The sequence below is a fragment of the Leopardus geoffroyi genome, chromosome C3 (assembly GCF_018350155.1).
Source record: "Leopardus geoffroyi isolate Oge1 chromosome C3, O.geoffroyi_Oge1_pat1.0, whole genome shotgun sequence".
NCBI classification, from domain to species: domain Eukaryota; kingdom Metazoa; phylum Chordata; class Mammalia; order Carnivora; family Felidae; genus Leopardus; species Leopardus geoffroyi.
Genome location: NC_059338.1, coordinates 135349496 through 135370636, shown reverse-complemented (window position 1 = coordinate 135370636; position 21141 = coordinate 135349496). Strand labels below are relative to the sequence as shown.

Sequence of the window (21141 nt, the reverse complement as noted above, 5' to 3'; positions counted from 1 at the left end):
GGATGTGTATTTTCATAATATTTCCTTCTAATACTTTTTTATCCAAAGAAAAGATTTTGTACTTGAAAATTAAAAATTATTTTGAAGTTAATAAGTAAAATTTTATAATTTTGTTCTCAACCATGATTTTCCTTCTGAAGAGATATGCCTGTCTTTTTGTAGTGGAATCATAATTAATTTTCAGTTTATGTCTTTAAAAAGACAGCAGAAAACTGAGTTTTTTATTGTTACTAATAAAAATGTTCAGGAGTATTATTGTATTTTTGTAACATATACACTTAAAGAATGTAGTGTAATGTTACACTAATTTCCAATGGGCAGATATCATTCAGAGTTTATTAACTGAAACTTAATATTCACATAGAACAAAAAAAAAATGGATGTATTATTTCCACAATGAATGAAGAGACTTTTCAGTTCACGGCTATGGAATCCAAATGTTTGATGTGCCATGTTTCTATTTTTCATTCTGGTTTCCAATTCCAAAGAAAGAGCTTAAAAAACAAACAATAAAATTCAGAAGTTGCTGTTTATGTGTAATGGAATGCCCACTAATGTTTTATAGAGAACATGGTGCAGATCCTGGAGGAAGAAACAGAATCTTGCCCATCACTTCTGAAAGTGCCCTGTTCATGTTCACAAACAAGTTTTGTGAAGTGAAAAGAAGTGAAAACGAACCCATATTTATGGATTCTCTGCTAGGTTTCTAGCAGACACCCTGCAATTATTTTGGATAACTTAGTACTAAAAGATGGTTACTTCACTCAGTACTAATTGGCTACTTAAATTTGTTTTCCTGCTAAACTAATAAAAAGCAATAGTGGTTACATTTTTCATGTCACCTGTGTACCTAGGTACATTTTGTATGTGACAAAATGTACTCTGAAAAGATCTCTTAGCCGTAGGGGACTTCTTATCAAGAAGGTTACCTTCCGTATGAGCTGATATGAAGGAATTATTCTTTCGCTAGAAATGACCATTGTTTATGAGTTGTCAAGGGAGAATTTATAGGAAAAAAAAGCCATACAACGGATGGAATGTATGATAGTCATGCTTTTAATATGTGTGAACTCCACTTACAAAAAGAAAAATTGCTTGGGTGAAGAATTCACAGGCCCACATGTGGTTTGTAATAGACTGAGTACCCTTTTCCTTCTTATTGATGCTTATGGAAACCAAAATGAAATGGGTACTGAGGTATCAGAAACATAGAGATAGATTTTAAGAGTTTTTTAGTGTTTGTTTATTTTTGAGAAAGCGTGTGGGCTTATGTGTGGGGAGGGGCAGACAGCGAGGGGAGGCAGAGGATCTGATGTGGGGCTGGAAGTCACAAACCGCGAGATCGTGACCTGAGCTGAAGTTCCATGCTTAATCGACTGAGCCACCCAAGCGCCCCTAAAAGGATTTTTTTAAAAAAGAATCTGCTGTGATTACTGGCTAACCTAGTGTTTTTATTACTAAAATCTCAGAAATTTCAACCATATTTCAGGGACTTTTTTTTTTTTTATGAAAGTGGATAAAATGAGGTAAGTATTAATTGTAAATTGCTGACAGGGGCTGAAGAACTGTGAACGGAGCTAGTAATTATTTATCACTTCAAGTTGTTTGAGGTTCGGATCTTTTGACATTTTGAAAAGACTGTCATTTTCTCTTTGATCCAGCCCTGCAAAATGAATGAATTATAGATTTCTGCCCTTGGGGCCCCATTCTGATCAGGAGCACTTTGTTGGTATCTAACTTAACTTTGAGTGATTTCTCAGATCTGAGAAGTCTACTGAAAGGATAGGCTGATGTACAGTCGGCTGGTTCCCTTGGTTCCCTGGGGATGTGGTGTCACTTGTCCGTGCTCTGATCAGACAAAATGAATGACAGGGTTCTCAGCATGTTTACCTCAGGACAGCCTTGCTATGTGCCACTGCAGCAGAGCCGAACGAATAATCTTCCGGTGCAAATCCAGCCTTCCTGGAGAATTCAGGAATAAAAGGGTTGCTTTATTCTCTACATTTTGAGGACTTGTGTGTGTGTGTGTGTGTGTGTGTAGAGTCCATCTTGTTTTAAGGGAAGAAGTTCTATTTTGTTATTCTTTTATTAATGAGATATTATATTTCTAGCTATGTTATTATCAGTTAATAAAACAGTAATAATCTACTTGGTATATAAGAAAATGTCAAAGAAGAAATGTCCTGCTTTGATATCATTGTGGGTCTCTTCTGATATGAGCTAATGGAGGAGTTTTCAAGTGTTATATATACCTTGTAAACCTCTTTTATTTGGACATAATTTGGACAATAGATTCAGATTGTATTGAATCTTCTGTTGCACACTGATATTAAATGAAATGTTTTCCTGCACTTACTTGTCCTCTTGCTTAATGTTTTTGGCTTCTGTTTCCTTTGTAGAGATAAAGACTACCATTTAAGAACCTACAAATCTGTAGTCATGGCCAACAAACTGATAGACTGGTTAATTGCACAGGTAAATAGATAAATAGAAGTTGCTGAGTTACTTTCACTGCTGCTTTAAACTTTGAGATGGTTTAGGAACTTTTTTTTAATCCCAGATGGGACGCAGTGAGATACATTGGCCAAGTGTATACAGCTAATATGAAGCAGAGTTAGGAGTTGAATCTAGGTAATCTGACTTCAGAGTCTTCAAACTTGATTTTTATGTTATATGGTTTCTCAAGAGGAAGATATTCCTATTTTTAAAATATCAACTGAGATCCATCAAGAAAACTAAATGTAATTTGAGTATCACTGAAGTGTACCTATTCACATACACTGAACTTTCATGCAAGTGTGTATTCTATTTTGAAGTTAAGATTTTAGATTAAACCAAACAATTACCTTTAGATAAAAACTAATTCACATATCCAGTGGGCTTACTAGAGTCAGAGCCTTTTATAACATTGTGGTCAATACATGTCATTGGAATTGGTTCTGTACTTGGTATCAGAATTAGGGTTTCACATAGAAATTATAATCTCATAGAATTCCCATGAACTTGTACTATATGTTGACTCTGTGAGAAAACTGAAGAAAGTTGTTTTGTTTTGAAGCAAAATTTGGTGCTTAATAAATAAAGTTCTGATTCCATGGAAATCAATGAGCAAACAATATTTCTCTTTTTGGCTTTTTTTTCTTTTTTTTTTTTTTTTTTTTTTTACTTTTCAAGTGTGAGCATTAGAAGAATAGAATAAGCTGCTCAAAAGCTGGACCAGGTTGCAATTATTTTTTTTCTTCAGATTTTCTTAAGGGTCTGTTACAATAATGTCTTTAGAAATTATATGTAGTAGAAATTGGGACAACGGACTGGGACTTCGGTAACCTAGCATCTGATGATGGTTCTGCTGATACATAGTTTTGCAAAGTTGGACAGGTCACTTAAACTCTCTGGATTTTATTTTCACAAGTGTTTATTACTACTTACTGGAATTATTATCTAACAGAGAAACAGGCACAGGGATATTAGAATAACTTGTTAGGACTAACAACAGATATTTTAAAACAAATGAGTGGACAAAACATACAAAACATGCATTGTAGGTGAATGGTTAGAGGCGTGAAAGCAGGGATGAAAATAAACACAGAGTTCAGGCAACAGTAAGGGGCCAACCTGACTAGGAAGAAATAAGATGAGACAGCACTTTATAACCACAAAACTTACAACTGTAAGGTTTATACATACATACACACACACACACACACATACACACACGTATTCGTATAGATGAATATATTCTTAATATGAATTACATACTTAATATGAATAAACCAGAAGTTTTCTAAATAAAAACATATGAGAAGGTTGTATTGGGCTTTCTTTATTGCTTCAGTTGTATGATCTGATTATTTTCTCTGCAGGATAGTGACAGAGAAGCTCGCACATATAAACTCAGCCAGACAACCTACTTTCAGTGTCTTACAAGTCATCTGACAGTAGTTGATTTCTTTAGGTGTCCTTAAAGAACAAGGCCAGGAAAGTGACAGCACAGATCATGCACAATGATTTTTCATTAATTTTATTTAGTGTGTTTTCAGTATTTGGTTATTTTCTGGCTGCACAGTTGGTGTACAAGATTGAAAAAATAAGAGAAAGGGATCATTTGTAGTAGCAATAAATTTAAGTTAACTTATATATTTTCATATTTAAACACTGTGGTTTTTCTCAGGAAATATTAAATCTTTGCTTTTCACTTAGTGTCAAAAAAAGGTATTTTCATAATCAAGTAGATAAATATATCTATCTATAAATCTATATAGATATATAGCAATTCGGTACATTCTGGGCTTACAAAAGTAATGTATGGTGTAATAAATGAATGGCTTTGTCAGTGTCATGCTGGGAATGTCAAATGAGTTAAAGACAGAACAAAGCCTTTATTTGCCTATTAAGTTGTGGTATATTTTTATGTGGTTAACAGGGGGATTGCCGTACCAGAGAAGAGGCAATGATATTTGGCATCGGACTCTGTGACAATGGATTTATGCACCATGGTAAGGGATTTTTATCCTAGGAGCTTACAGATGTATTTCACTGTTTTGTTTTTGTTAGGACCCTGGGAGTATCTCAGTATTAAGGCATTTCAAGATGAACCAGCAAAACTGTGTGAGTCTTGCCACTTGTCCTTGCTGGATCACCACATCTGCATTCAATTTCACCACTGGTGCCATTGTTACATCTAGTTACTATTATCTACCAGTTGCCATGACTTCCCTTCTGTTTTTCTAGACTGATTCCAGAAAAGCAAAAGCTTCAACTAGAAGTTTTGTTTTTTTTAAAAATAGCTTTTTTTAAAAAATGAAATAATTTTAGATCAGACTTGTAGTTCTTTTGAATGCCGGTATATTTTTAAATAATTAAATAAGGGACACCTGGGTGGCTCAGTTGGTTAAGCATCGGGCTTTGACTCAGGTCATGATCTCACAGTTTGTGAGTTCCAGCCCTGTGTCAGGCTCTGTGCTGACAGCTCAAAGCCTGGAGCCTGCTTCGGATTCTGTGTCTCCCTCTCTGCCTCTCCCCAGCTCACACTCTGTGTCTCTGTCTCTCTGTCTCTCTCTCCCCAAAATAAACATTAAAAAAATTTTTTTTTAATGTATATTTATTTTTGAGACAGAGAGAGACAGAGCATGAACGGGGGAGGGTCAGAGAGAGAGAGGGAGGCACAGAATCTGAAACAGGCTCCAAGCTCTGAGCTGATGGCACAGAGCCCAACGCGGGGCTTGAACTCACGAACTGCGAGATCATGACCTGAGCTGAAGTCGGACGCTTAACCGACTGAGCCACCCAGGCGCCCCCTAAAAAAATTTTTTAATGATTAAATGAGAACCTATATGGTGAGTAATTATTGTTCTTTTTAGAAAAAAATCTTTTATTTATTTGTTTTAAATGTTTATTTATTTGAGAGAGGGAGAACAAGTGTGTGAGTGGGGAGAGGGGAGAGGAGAGAGAGAAACCCAAGCAGACTCCTCACTGTCAGTGCACAGCCTGACGTGGGACTTGACCCCACCAACTATGAGGTCATGACCTGAGCTGACATCAAGAGTTGGACACTTAAACAGCTGAGCCACCCAGGCACCCCGAAAAATGCTTTCAAAATTATCTCAGAGGCTAAAATTCTAAATCTCTAGAAAAAATCTGTTTCATTTTGTCTAGTAATTAAAGATTTTCTTTCTTGTTTGATGACTTCATTCCCCCTAAATTTATAAAAATAATGAGACTTAGTTTTCCCTCTCTGTTCATACTGTCTTACAGATTCCACAAACCCAGACAATCTTTTTCACTGCTTTTATATGTTTATAAACAGATACTGGATAACACTTCTGCCTGTTTGTCAGTTACTTTCAGAAGGTTATCACCTTTTTTACGAAGAAGGAAGGATAGCAAAAGTTTCAGTGATGTTGAGAGAATCTTTGGTTAGCATACATTCATTTGGGAATTGCATTATATCCCACTATCTCTAGAACATTGTATGAGTTGTGAAAGAGAAATACCAGTCCATGAAGAACAAACTATTGAATGAGGAAAATGACATTATTATAAGGACTTGAAACTATAGTGTCAAGCTGAAAACCTTCAAATATTCTAATTGTTTTTCTCTTTAAAGCATCGAGGAGCAGTAATTTTATCTACATATTTTAAAATATTGAATTTAAAAAATACTGAGTTAAAAACAAAAGTTTTCTCTACAAAAGTCTATGTTGGTAAAGCACAACCAATTTGACGGCTGCCTGGCCTTGCTGGTGTCTTTCTCACTCCTGTTAGACAGACTGTTTGATGGAGGAAAACAGCAGGAGCAAAATACCATGTACATTTTGGGAAAGTGCTTAGATCACATAGTCAAGACCTAACTTGATCTCAAGTGTATTCTCATTTGTGTTGTCAACTGTGACTTGTGTCACTTTTTAATTTGCGGTTGATAGCTTCATTTGCCAGCCAATCTTCCATTCAAAGATCAATACATACATCATCCAGTCAACAGTTATTATGCGGAACTCTGTAAAAATAATGAAATAAAATAGCTATCATTTTTTAAAATGTATATTTATTTTGAGACAGAGAGAACAGGGGAGGGGCAGAGAAAGAGGAGGAGACAGGAACTGAACCACCCAGGTGCCCTGAAATAGCAGTCATTTTGTATTGCTTTCTATATGGCAATGTAATCACACTTATTGCTTCATTTTAGTTCTGTACATTATGAAGAAGGTTTTATTGCCCCCATTTTACTGATGAGGAAACTATGGTTCAAAAGTTTAAGTAACTTCTCAGGGCCTCCTGGGTGGCTCAGTAAGTTCAGCAGCAACTCTTGATTTCGACTCAGGTTATGCTCTCACAGTTTGTGAGATCGAGCCTTGCATCGGGCTCTGTACTGACAGCATGGAGCCTGTTTGGAATTGTCTCTCTTTCTCTCTTTGCCTCTCCCCTACGCTGTCTCTCAAAATAAACATTTAAAAAAAACAAAGAGTGGAAGCAATTCTCCCAATGTTACACCCAGAATCAATCCCAGACCTGGAGGTCTGTTTTGTCATAAAGACAAACTTTCTACAGTGCCATGGGACCATTATCTTCTCTTTAGCTTCCTGGTTCAATGAATCCCACTGTTCCAACAAGTGTGCTTCAAAGTACTAAGGATAGATAAATAGAAATAGAGAAGATTCCTCTTTTAAAACATTTTGCCAGTTGTCAGGATCTCACTGAATATAAATTCTATCAATATTTAGCCTTTTTAAAAAAAATTTTTAATGTTTACTTATTTTTGAGAGAGAGAGAGACAGAGACAGAGACAGAGACAGAGCACGAGTGGGGTAAGGGCAGAGAGAGAGGGAGGAAGACAGAATCCGAAGCAGGCTCTAGGCTGAGAGCTGCCAGCACAGAGGCCGACATGGGGCTCAAACTCCAGAGCCAAGAGATCATGACTTGAGCCAAAGTGGGATGCCCAACCGACAGAGCTAGGTGCCCCTAGCCTTATTTTTAAAAAGGTCAACAAAACATAAACCCTATATCCTCAGGGCATGCCAGGAATCTTAGGGACTTTGGGTGGAAATATGAACATTCAGATAAAAGGGAAAAAAACTGACCTTTATTGAAATAAGAATATTTGAGAAAAATGTTTTTAAACAGAAAAGAACTAAAAATTAGTGGAAACTAAAATCACATTTCACCCAGAAGATACAATTCTGGTTTGAAGTGTTGGAACAAAAGTGACCACAGTGGGAATTGCTCGCACACATAAGAGTAACATTTACCCATTTGAATTTTCCCATAATTGTTCAGGATATTAAAAACATACTCCAAATGTTCACTACAAATTCAAAACACTGTAGATTTCTATGTTTTGGATTGCATACATATTTTGATTCAATATAATCTTTTATTTAAATTTGGATTTTAACCTGGAAAGTTAGAGACGGGTAAGTACAAAAAATTCAACATTGAAAAAATACTCAAAAATTCAAAATCCTTAGCTAATAGTAACTTAAAGGAAACATCAGCTTGAAGGTGTAGAAATAGAACAGTATCACAGGGATCTTTGTGAATGTAACTTGTTCACTGAATGTCTATGAGTGTGGGAAATAATTTTGGTTTTTGGATTAATTGGAACAATTTGAATCTGTTTTTTGTAGTCCTTGAGAAAAGTGAATTCAAAGATGAACCCCTACTTTTTCGTTTTTTTGCGGATGAGGAAATGGAAGGATCAAATATGAAGCACCGACTTATGAAACATGATTTAAAAGTAGTGGAAAATGTTATAGCCAAATCATTATTGGTAAGTTAACATGCTATATAAATTTTCTTCTTTTATTCTGTTTAATTTGTACCTGTTTTTGTAGTTGCTTTATGAATAATGTTAATATTTTGCATTTCAGATTAAATCCAATGAAGGCAGCTATGGTTTTGGGTTAGAAGACAAAAATAAAGTTCCAATAATAAAGTTGGTAGAAAAGGGGTCTAATGCTGAGGTAATGTAAATTAGCATTTTTATTTAAAAAATATAGAAGTTCCAAACAAGTTGAAATCAGCTTTTAAGTATCTTTGTTGAAAATAGTGTTACTGAATGATCTTATTCTGAAGTTCTACGAGATGCTCTTGGGATTTGTGACAGAGTCATGCACTCAAAGAAAGCTGGATGGAGATTTTGTAAGGATCTATAGCTATGAACTTCATGACATCCTAGGAGGCCGCTGGGCTCATTCCATGACCCTGGGACTTCCCTGTACATATTTCTAGCTTGGAATGCTGTGGAGACTGCATCCAGTGGGGCTGTATTTTGTATGTCAGATAACTCTTCCACTAGATCAAGGGCTAGGTCTTTTCTTTACCTGTCACTTTTGACTCATAAATATGACTTTCATCAGTAAAGCACATGCTTCGACTTCTTTTCTCATTAGGTTAATGCTGATTGATGTTCTCTCACCTCACCAGCCTTTTAAACAGAGGAATCTCCTGATCATTTATTCATTCATTCAGAATGATTTATTTAGTACCTATTATATGCTAGGCAGTGTTCTAGTCCCTGGGAATACAGCAGTGAACAAAAGATAAAATTTCCTGTCCTCATGGAACCTACTAGGAGTGTTATATCCTAAATATATCTGATTTAAAATATTCTCACCTTGCTGCCTGGCTTGTACAATGCCTTAATCCTCAAGAAAATGTCTAAATATATAAATCTTAAATAAAGCCTGTGACAATGAATGAAACATGGCTTTAAACTTTGAATCTATTTAAAGTTGGTAGTAAACTGCCATCCATCCTCCTATCTGCTAATGCCCAAGGTTTCTGTCTTTTACCAAAACACAGACTCATGCAAGACAATGTTTTATGTACACCACATTAATTTCAAACAAAATAACTCTGGTCAACTCATACTTAGCGGGCTTGGCCAACAAATGACTATTTTTAGTAATTTTCTATGAGAAGGAAATGTTTTTCCCAGACATTTTCTGAGGGTGTTCTTAGGGCACAGCTTCATCTGTCTATGCCATTAATTAAATATCCTCTGCCAGGTTTTCATCATTTAGCTGATAATCAAAGCAGCATGTAGTTTATAAGCAGTAGAACTGGTTAAGAATGGTGGCCTGGTTGGAGAGATAATGTCTTCCTTGTCATCTTTTCAGCCTCGGGCAATCTGTGCTTTTTGGAGCTCTTTTTGTTGAGTTCCAGGCCATTCCTCTCCTGCCCTGAAGATACTTTGCTATATCATGCTGGTGATGCATATTTGGTTGTCATTGACGGCCACATAGAGGTTGAACCTCTCTGAGTTAATTGGATATTAAAAAAACACAGTAAAAAAAAATTAACCTAGTGTTTGATTGTAGTTTAAAGGATGAAATAAGAAAAAGAACTATAAGATACAATAGAAAGAGGGTCACAGGAGGAGTACAAAGTTAAAACATAGAAGAAAGGGGGTGGGTTTCAGTACAAATGGGTGATCAAATTTAAAACTATGTCAAAGAGAATGATAAGTGTGTTATCTCCCCCACAGTTCTGTTGTGTGAAGTTGTATAAAAACATTGCAGGTGTGTTAAAATGTCAAAAATCTGTATGTTCTGGGTCTTTTCAGTTTCTAATTCTGTGAAAAAAATAGATTCCTTATTAAAATATAATTTTTTTTTTTGCTATTTCTCTCTTAGATGGCTGGCATGGAAGTTGGGAAAAAGATTTTTGCTATTAATGGTGACCTAGTTTTTATGAGACCTTTCAATGAAGTGGACTGCTTCCTGAAATCATGCTTAAACAGCAGAAAGCCACTAAGAGTTCTTGTGAGCACAAAGCCAAGGGAGTAAGTTGTATGATTCATGTGGGATTTTTAAAAAAATTATACAAAAATGAATAAAATAGAAAATTTAAGTACATGTCAAGAATTAAGTATCTTGTTGCTTAGAACATTTAAACCTTACCAGCATCACTAATACTGGTATTTAAATGTTGGGAAAAACTGCTTTGCTTATAATACTAATGCTTGCTACTCAAATCAGGTAGTTTCAGTGGAAATAATGCTTTATTTTTTGGCCCAAATTTTCCTGGTCTGGGTTGGGCTGACTTTGATTATAAGTGAAGAAAATTAGTAGAACAATTGATAATAAAGAACTGCATTCCCCATGTTCAGCTCTAAGAATTTCAGGTCTATGAGTTGGTTGATACCATTTATCATTAAATGTTTATAAGAAATGGTGAAGTTGGTGAAATACACTTGTGTGTGTGTGCTTGTACTTAGTAATATGTCCATTCTTTAAAAAAACAAAAGGTCTATCCATCTACCTATGATTAGAAAAAAATCATGTTGATTATAGCAAATTTAGAGGATAGAGTTTTCTAAATAAAGACATGTTTCTTATAATCATATCACCCATAAATAACCATTGTTATTTTTTGAAATTCAGACAGTTGATTTTTCTAAGTACTGATGCAGATTTACACAATCCTATGTTTATAAAATGGGATTGTGCTTTATAATCTGTTTTAAATTTTTTTTAACTTTTATTTATTATTATTGAGAGACATAGAGACACAGAGTGTGAGCAGGGGAGGGGGAGAGAGAGGGGGTGAACAGAAACTGAAGTAGGCTCCAGGCTCTGAGCTGTCAGCACTGAGCCTGATGCGGGGCTCGAGCTCAAAACTGCGAGATCATGACCTGAGCCGAAGTCAGTCGCCTAACCAACTGAGCCACCCAGGCACCCCTATAATCTGTTTTTAAAATTAATAGGGTATTATGTATATTCTTGGAAGATGTTGGCTTTTCTTCTACAAATCACTTCTGGTCTAGTGTTCCTGTGTCACATTTCCATGATTTGTTTAACCAAGTAATTAATCAATATAATGCATATCAAGGTCTAAGCATCATGTCTGTTTAAAGTACTATGATTATATCAAAATTACTGTTTAAAATGTAATTATATCATTCGTTAATAGTGATAAACAACTTCATTAATTTTCAGGTAAATGAAGATTACCACTTTAAAAACAAAAGGTTTATTTTAACTGCTTAAGAAAATATTCTTAGTATGCATAGTATAGTATTCTTCCCTGCCTTAATATATATATATTCAGCAATAGCTGGCAGCACTCTTTATCTTAGGAGTTGAAATATGATGCAATGAGCTAGATTCTGTAGCACTAAGTCAGCCAGGTTGCTGCTAAAACTTACCAAGGAAATTGGGGCGCCTGGGTGGCGCAGTCGGTTGAGCGTCCGACTTCAGCCAGGTCACGATCTCGCGGTCCGTGAGTTCGAGCCCCGCGTCGGGCTCTGGGCTGATGGCTCAGAGCCTGGAGACTGTTTCCGATTCTGTGTCTCCCTCTCTCTCTGACCCTCCCCCGTTCATGCTCTGTCTCTCTCTGTCCCAAAAATAAATAAACGTTGGAAAAAAAAAATAAACTTACTAAGGAAAGAGTGAGATGACTCATTAAAATTACTAACTTAGGAAGACTTTGGGCTGGAGGGCAGAGAATAACCATAACAATGTCTTCTCTCTAAACCTAATTTTGATCTATTACTCCCCCTTTATCCAACCCTGTCTGGGATAAGGCTCACCTAGTTGCTTACCTCTGGACACTTTGAGGTCGCTTAAAAGGAAAAGGGCAGACTAGAAGGGTATAACGGAGTAATAGTCCAAAACAGTCATTAGAAAACATAAAGGTCCTCCCCATGGCCCTACTACCCCCTGATTTAACCCTGCAACTACTGATTCACTGGTCCTAGACATTTCAGCAGTCAGATCACTTCAGAAGCCCTCAACTTTCAGACTAAGTAGATAGGGGCAAATCGTCACTCCCAGTACTAGCCACTAGATGAGCAGCATTGGAACCTGTGTCCTCTGACTTCTTCCTTCAGTGTTTGTCATACAGTATCTGGAACCCAGTATTTCTGGTCCAGGTTCAAGCTTCTCTTCCACAACTTGCTTGCTTATTGTGTTGCTTCAACACCCCCATCCATCCATTAAAAAAATGGAGATGAGAAGAGTACCTATGTCATGAAGATGCTAAGAACATTAAATAAATTTAGGTTAATAAAGAACTTAGTTATCCGTTCAGCACATAGTGTGTACTCCAGTGATGTTATCTGTGATGCTTACCTATTCTCTCATTTCATTTTTTTCACTGCTTATTTATTACATCAGGAGCCTATCTTATATTTTGTTTCAAAACTATTTTAAGGATATTCATCTTTTATCTTTTACTTTTAATTTGCTTGAAATCGATAGCTTTTCCTTTATGTCTTTATGCTAATATAAGATTCCTATAAATCATTCTGTCATATTTTCTTACAATAGCTACTTATACTTGATGTAGTCTCCAGTCTGGGGGTAGAAAAGGCAAAAATATGAGAGGTAAATACAAATGAAGTCTTGCTTTGAATCTAGCTGTATTTTACACTTGATAGCATCAAAGAGTTTTTCAAAAAGCTTTGTAGCAGATTATTTAGTGCACTTACTTCCTCCAAGAAACAGAATGTTCCTTTTGTATGAATTTAATTCTTCCTTAGTAGACAATATAGTGGTCACAGCAGGGAAGCGTATTTTCCAAAGATCATTTTATGAAGAGAGTCCCAGAATAAGACCAAAATGCATTTCATAGTGTTTTGTACAAAAGTTTTAAAGAAATATATAATAATCTTGAAGATTAGAGTCAACCTTCCCTAGCAATATTAGAAGGATAGAAGACCTTGCTCAGAAAGAACTGAGAGACTGTTATGAATTCCTCACAATCCAAAAGCAATAATAACTCACCATGGCCTGAAAGCTCTAGGTCATTTCAGCAAAAGTGAAATCTCATTCATAATATATAAAAGCATGGGCTACTTCTATGTTTTTGTTTCACACTTAGAAAATGTATTTATTCCTTTTTCTTCTCCTTAGTTATCTTCCATTTTCATGTGTCTTTTTTTTCTTGAAAGATACTAGTAACAAAGTGCTATTCAAGGGAAGTGCATAGAGCCTTTTACACCAAAAAGTGTATAATTAAGGATAAAGGACAAATCAGTTCTTTGACCTATACTCCAGCAATGCACAGATCACTTCTTAGTATATAATCTAATTCATAATAATACTTTCAAGTTTTCCTAGAATAGACAGTTCACATTTCTTTTTATTTATTTATTTATTTATTTATTTATTTATTTATTTAATTTTTTTTTTCCAACGTTTATTTATTTTTGGGACAGAGAGAGACAGAGCATGAACGGGGGAGGGGCAGAGAGAGAGGGAGACAGAATCGGAAACAGGCTCCAGGCTCTGAGCCATCAGCCCAGAGCCTGACGCGGGGCTCGAACTCACGGACCGCGAGATCGTGACCTGGCTGAAGTTGGACGCCTAACCGACTGCGCCACCCAGGCGCCCCAACAGTTCACATTTCTATCACCGATGCTGGTGTGCCTGCCTAGGTTACATTTCAGATAGCAGTACCAGGCTCTGCCATGAGGCGTAAATGCTGTACATTTGTGGCTTTCTCGAGTGTTCTAGGCACAGTGTTGCCCAAACTGCTCCAGTGGCTATTTTATAAGCTCTAAGTAAGTTCCACTGTATGTAACTTCAGACTATGTCTAACGTGCCCTTGAAGGGCTGCCGACATTTATTGCATGATTAATTCATCATCTTTTGGAAAACAATTTTATTTCTTGGGCATAAGGGCTATCCATCAAAATTTATTGCATTGTATTCATTTGTCTTTGCTCTGGACTGCAATTTACGATACTCATTTTTATTGTTATGATGTTCTGCCTTATCTCATGTTCTCTGCTTTTCATTGTTGCTCTCTGATCTCTGGCTTCCTTCTGTGGAGTAGCTCACTTCTTAGTACCAAACTGGATATCCCTCGCTGGTTGTCCTAACAGTTTACTCCTCTTCTCCTTTCCTTCATCTTCTTTTCCGTGGGGATTCGTTGAAAATATTTCTTTTGTTATTCAGGTTCTCCTTTTGATGTACTTTTCTTTCAAAATTTCACTGAGTAAATGCTAAAGTTAATCACATTCTTAAATTATTTTGGTGTAATGTTTGACACATCTTTTTAACTAGCTTTTTGTTGTTGTTCTTTGATGAAGTTCCCAACGGGTAGAAGTGTATTAATTCTGTGTTTCTTTTATTACTTTTAACAAAGAAATGTCACAGTGCACTGTCTTCTTTATAACAGTAAACTAAGGAGAGAAGCTTCCATTTTATTGAAGCGACTACTAGTTCATAGCATGGTGCGGGGCAGTTAACAAAGATTTCTCTTTTAATCTCCACTGACACCCTGCAAAGTAAGTTTTACCATCATCTTTTTGTGGAAACTCAGGCTCGGAGAAGTGAAGGCGTTCATGCAAGTTATTCAACTATCTAGTGACTTAAATGAGGATTCAGAGCTAGTTTTGTCTGACCCCAGAGCCTGTTCCTTATTCACCACGTACCATGAGAATGACTGTGCTCAGTTGAGGAAGTCTTTCATGCTTGGCTGCTGTGTGCCTTTGTGAGAGCATGCACCCTTTCTGTCTCCTGGTTTCTAGCCCAGTCAGTGTCTTTTACACAGTAGACCTTCAATACAGATTTATTGAAAGAATGAATAAAGGAATGGACACTATTGTTTTAACCAATTGTGTGGAATGTTAAAGTCTTCTCACCTTGTTTTCTGATTGATTTTAGGACAGTGAAGATCCCAGATTCAGCTGAGGGACTTGGATTCCAGATCCGAGGATATGGCCCATCGGTTGTACATGCAGTAGGAAGAGGTGAGAAATCCATCCTGTAAAAACAGCTTTTTAGAATGTATGGATATTGCTTGCTAAACAAAAATATATTCAAAACATGCATGCTCATGTTGTTATGAAGTTTCTCAATCATATTTTTACTTGATTAGCTCAATGGTAATATGTTCCTAAAACAATATTTAAAAAAAAACTCTTAAAAATCGGGGCACCAATTGAGTATCCAACTCTTGGTTTTGGCTTCGATCATGATCTCACAATCCGTGGGTTCAAGCCCTGTGTCGGGCTCCACACTGGCAGTGTGGCTGCTTGGGATTCTTTCTCTCCCTCTCTCTCTGCCTCACCTTCCCCCTTGTCTCTCTGTCAAAATAAATAAATAAACTTTAAAAGAGAAAAAAAGAAATGTGGAATCTTAGGACCCATGCAGGACATACTGAGTCAGAATCTACATTTAAAAAAAAAAATTTTTTTTTAACGTTTATTTATTTTTGAGACAGAGAGAGACAGAGCATGAACGGGGGAGGGTCAGTGAGAGAGGGAGACACAGAATCCGAAACAGGCTCCAGGCTCTGAGCTGTCAGCACAGAGCCCGACACGGGGCTTGAACTCACGGACCGCGAGATTATGACCTGAGCCGAAGTCGGACGCTTAACGACTGAGCCACCCAGGTGCTCCCAGAATCTACATTTTAACAATACCCTCAGATGATTTGTATGCACACCCAAGGTTGATAAGCTCAGCCCTAGAATAATGCTCTAATAACTTCTATTTTGTCATGACCTAACTTCCTGAAATGCTAGTCTGTGTTTTCAGCTGTGCTTCTTCACTTCCTATTTTAGTTTTAGCCCATTGCTGTAGACATCTCTCCTCATCTTCCACCCATGTCTCCAAAGTCTGTCTTATAGAGTTATCATGGACTTGACTGGAACGTACGGTAGACATTGATAACCTTCATATTAATTGAGCTTTTCTGTGGCATTTGTTTAAACTGACTACTCCTGTTTGCTGAAAATGTTCATCTCCTGATTTCTAAGTTGGCACTTGTCAGATTTTTCTCCTCTGCCAGCTCCCTTCATCTGTCAACCGCTTAACTGTTGGCTCCCTCTTTTCTTCTCTACCTTCTTGTTCTCTGTAAGAAATCTTATTGATCCTGTTCCTGGAGATTTTTAAATCTCTGTCTCCAGCTTAGATCTCCTTCCTGAGTTCCATAGTCTAGATTTCTTTCTTTCTTTATTTCTTTACTTACTTACTTTTTAATGTTTATTTATTTTTGAGAGAGAGAGAGACACACAGAGCGCGAGTAGGGGAGGAGCAGAAAAAGGGGAAGACACAGAATCAGACAGCAGGCTCCGGACTCTGAGCCGTCAGCACAGAGTCTGACACCCGGCTCGAACTCAGGGGTGGTGAGATCATGACCTGAGCCGAAGCCAGATGCTTAAACAACTGAGCTACCCTGGCACCCCTAGATTTAATTATTGATTAAAACTCTCGCCTAAATGCCCCTTTGGCACCTTACAACTCAGTATTATTTCCAAGTGAACTTTCTATCTATTCTCTGAACTTGCTTTGCCTTCAGTATTCTCTTTATTGAAATGACTCTATTTACTCAGCACTGAGTCCAAAAGCAGAGGAGTGATCCTAGGGACTGTAGCCTCTTCATGAACTCCATCATGAGACATCAAATACGTGATCTCATTCTCCCCTTTTGTAACAAATGCTCCTTTAGTTCTAGTCTGGAACATTGCAGTAGATGCTTGTTGTGATTTTGATTTTTGACTTAAGTTCCAATGATTCGTCCTTGGTTCTGGGGGTCATGTCACTTCTCTGCTTAAAATTCTCAAATGCTTTTCCTCATGCATAGATATAAGGTTGAGGCTGTTAGGTGTTCACATAAAGTATGCAGGCACTTCGAAACCTGGCTCCTCTTGACTCTCCAGAGTCTTCACCCACACTCCCATTTTAAGCTCATACCAACTGCTCACATGCTCCCAAATGTCCAGGTTGTTTCTTGACTCAGTGCCTTTTTTTAGGCTATTTTCTCAATGGGGAGTGTCTCTTTTCCCTCCAAGACCTACTTTAATCCAGAAAAACCACTTAGTATTTCTGGGAGTGAATGTTAATGAGAAGAAAAATACATACTGTCTTCTTGGATATAAATTATGTTCTCTAAAATGTTTAATAATTCCTTCATGGGAGAAATTGCTTACAAAGAGGCTGTTCTAACATAAATTTTGTAATCATTTGTATTAATTATATTCATTGTATTTATTAATGGTGCTGCATAAGTGTTGATCGGCTCAGAACATCATATAATAATAATTGAAAGTTTCTGAAAATTTTAACTCTCTGGAACAATATGCCACTTCCATATTTAGGTCTATATCTATGCAAATAAATGGACAGTTGATGTTACCTGATTAATTTTATTCTCCACAAATTCTGTGGTTCCTTGACCCTTTGTAGATATCCTGAATGCTTATTTTACTTAGCAAAGCCAGTCAATGGTAGTTGCTAATTGGCTGATTTTTTTAAAGAATTTCTTTTAACTGTTCACATTTTTAAAAATGAAAGTGAATATAGAATTGATGAATAATTATATTTTACACCTGAAACCAATATAATGCTATGTGTTAATTACAGTTGAATTAAAAAAAATAAATTAAAAAGAAATAAGACTGAAATTTATAAATTATTACAAATTTCAAAAATGTCCTTGCAATAAATGTTACTGAGAAAAATAAATGAAAGTGAATACTTTTCTAATATTTAGAGATTTTTATAGAGTAAAGAAAGGTAAATAGGGCATACATTTCTGGCTTTCTCATTTTGCTTTTATATTTGTATATGTAGAATATTAAGACTGATGAGACATTTGAAAGGGAAAATAACTGATTAGCATTGTAAAGGTCACTTTAAAATATCCCTTCAGGGGTGTCTGGGTGGTTCAGTTGGTTAAGCGTCCAACTCTTGCTTTCAGCTCTGGCCATGATCTCTCAGTTTCAGGAGTTTGAGCATCGGGCTCTGCGTTGGCAGCACGGAGCCTGCTTGGGATTATCTCTCCCTCTCTGCCCTTTCCCCATTCATGCTGTTTCTGTCCTCTCAAATAAATAAGTAAACTTAAAAAAATTTGAAAAAATATCTAAAGTATTCCTTCAAACTAATTCTCAGGGGTATGAGAGAATATTCTGTTAGTCACTGTTTGAATGGCCAGATTAAAAGTAGAAAAATTTTGAGAAGGCATTACTATCAGAACCAAGTTTATCAAGAACATACTAGCTAGATCTCTTATTATGTTTTAAAATGGCTTTCCATATTGTATATGTGATAAAAATGAATCTCATTCCTAAAGTTATTTTTTTGGCCATTTTCTCATTTTTATTTAAAGGGACTGTGGCTGCAGCCGCTGGTCTTCACCCTGGACAGTGTATTATCAAAGTAAATGGTATCAATGTCAGCAAGGAGACACATGCCAGTGTCATTGCACATGTCACAGCCTGCAGGAAATACAGGAGACCAGTGAAGGTAAGCTGCCCTTTGGCTTATCTGGGTTTCGCTGCAAACTTGCAGAGAAAGCCCAGGGGAGGACACAGGATGGTTTCTACTTTTAGGTTCACATTTAAGCACATCATTGTAAATCTCATGATGATTGTTTTATCTGCATAATTAATCATGATCAATTCTGCTTAAATGATTGCATTTTATTGTTTCAGTATTATCACCTGTTTGACAAGTGCTCTGGGGTGTTTTCATTTGCATTATGATATGAGTTTTCAGATACCTAAATGTTTATCACATTGAAATCCAAAGGTTTGATTTTTTTTTTTGACCCTCGCTATTACTTTAGAATATGTAATGGTCCTTGTGTGTCTGTGAAGGTTTTTTTAGGGTCTGTGATTGAGTTTTGTATATATTTATTTAAGTTACTGGATTTAGCTCTTTAAAGAAAATACCAAAATGTACTTGTCATTGCTTAAAATTCTAACCACTATCCTCTGATTAAATTTCAAGTGCCGTAGAAAAATAAAATTAGAATCCAAATTTATAAGCAAAGCTTATCCCATGAGGTACAAGTGAATATTGGGCTGTAAGAGAAAATTCTCTCAAATTAATCAACTAAATGCAAAAGCAACTTTAGAGGAGAGGCTTTGTATTTTTTCTGCCATACGCAGTCAGGTACTCTTCCAGATTTGAGAATAAGTATGACTTTTGTCCAAACCAGAAAGAGCAGTGGTTATTTTCTCATAGGCCAGGACTGACAGTCTATAAAATACTGAACCTACAAGAAACCGAGCTCCTCAATTTTGTTTGTTAATAAGGTCAAACTAGTGTAGCAAATTGGAATTCACGCATAGATTCATAGGTTATTCTGGTTGGCAATAGTTTAACAAATATTTATTGAACTATATCATTGAATGAATTTTTTAAAAAGACACTTCCGAAATTATCAAACCTTTCCCCTTCAATCAGAATTTTAACAAGTAGCCAAACTGATTTGAGTTTCATTCCTTTTCATTTTCCTTGACAGTCTTCCTAGAGAGAAGTTGGTTAGTAACATGATTAAGAAAAGCAATAAACAGAAAAATTCACTCAGTGAGTAACATGCTGTATCCCATATCCATTGCCACAAAACAGGCTGTTCCAAAACTTATTGGCTTAAAACAACAGTGATTGATTATTTCTCTTGATTCTGCGGGGTGACTGAGTGTTGGCTCCTGTGAAGGCACTGATATAGCAAAGTTTTGCATGGAACAGCTGAGCTCTGCACCTCCCCTCCTCATGGCCTTCCACTCCAGAGCTCCTCCACATGGCCCCCTTTTCCAGTCTAGCAGATTGTCCTTCCTGCATGGCGTCTGGATTTCAAGAGGGGATATTATAAGCGATCAACTGTATTTACATCATGCTTGGAAAAATCAGATCCCATGACCAAGCCTCAGGTCAGTGTGGGAAGGAGCTACACCAAGGTGTGGATACCAGAGTGTGTGGTTCCTTAGGGACCACAACAGGCTACCAAGATGTATTTGAATGATCAAATGTTAACTAGCATTGTAACGATGTATAGCAATATAATAATTAAACACAGTTGTGAAGTTAATACATGCAAAAATGGAGAATGGAAATTGTAGTGCACTTCAGTAGTGCAATTCAGTTTATCATCTTACCTAAGAAAGGAATAAACTTTCAAGTGATGGAAAGCTGAAAGCATTTACTTTGTAGCCATTTCCTCTCTCTCATTTATCTAGATAAGACTGCAACTGCTATTTTAATTAAAAATAGGATGAGTTATGGTATGGAAGGGTAAAAATATAGTTACATCACTTGGGAACGCAATGAAGTGAAAGATGTTCTTTCAACTTTCTTATTGGTTTGATTCAAAAAAACATTAATTGGATCAAAATATAGGTGGTAGGAGAGCATTTAAATGGTTTATATCCTGATAAATGATTGATTCTTCAGAAATCTGTCCATCTAACATTTATTTATTTAAAAATGGAATTTAAAATTTACTTTAAGATATACTTGAGGCATTTTAAGTAAGACACTTGGGAAATACATCTTATTTACAAACATCTTTGGAAGGGGTGCTTGCTTGGCTCTGTCAGATGAGCATCCAGCTCTTGATTTTGGCTCAGGTCATGGTCTCACAGTTCGTGGGTTCAAGTCTTGAGTCAGCCTGCACCCTGACAGCACGGAGCCTGCTTAGGATTCTCTTTCTCTCTCTCTCTCTGCCCCTCCCATGCTTGCTTGCATGCTCCCTCTCTCAAAATAAATAAATTGAAACAAAACTCAGAAACATCTTTGGAAGATAAAATTTCAATCCTAACAATTTAGTTTGTTAAGCAATATAATTGCCATTGACTTTTTATTAGTCTCTTACGTTGATTTTCTTTCTCTTTCAAATTTGGTTATCTTTAAAAAAACTAGAAGAATAAGTAAGATTGTCAATCCTCCTAAAGCAGGTTTATGAA

At 36.4% G+C, this 21141-nt stretch overlaps 1 protein-coding gene across 5 annotated transcripts in view; it reads left to right on the top strand.

Annotated features, from left to right (window-relative positions):
* The window catches only part of PREX2 (phosphatidylinositol-3,4,5-trisphosphate dependent Rac exchange factor 2), a 294292-nt gene that overhangs the window by 132904 nt on the left and 140247 nt on the right, over nt 1-21141 (top strand). For 4 of the 5 annotated variants that reach the window (XM_045454996.1, XM_045454997.1, XM_045455000.1 and 1 more), the window contains 7 exons: nt 2400-2475; nt 4424-4496; nt 8124-8266; nt 8367-8459; nt 10134-10282; nt 15114-15199; nt 18561-18697. In XM_045454996.1, coding sequence (XP_045310952.1) covers nt 2400-2475; nt 4424-4496; nt 8124-8266; nt 8367-8459; nt 10134-10282; nt 15114-15199; nt 18561-18697 — 757 coding nt within the window. The remainder of the gene's footprint in view (nt 1-2399; nt 2476-4423; nt 4497-8123; nt 8267-8366; nt 8460-10133; nt 10283-15113; nt 15200-18560; nt 18698-21141) is intronic. The other variant, XM_045454998.1, reaches the window with a different exon arrangement.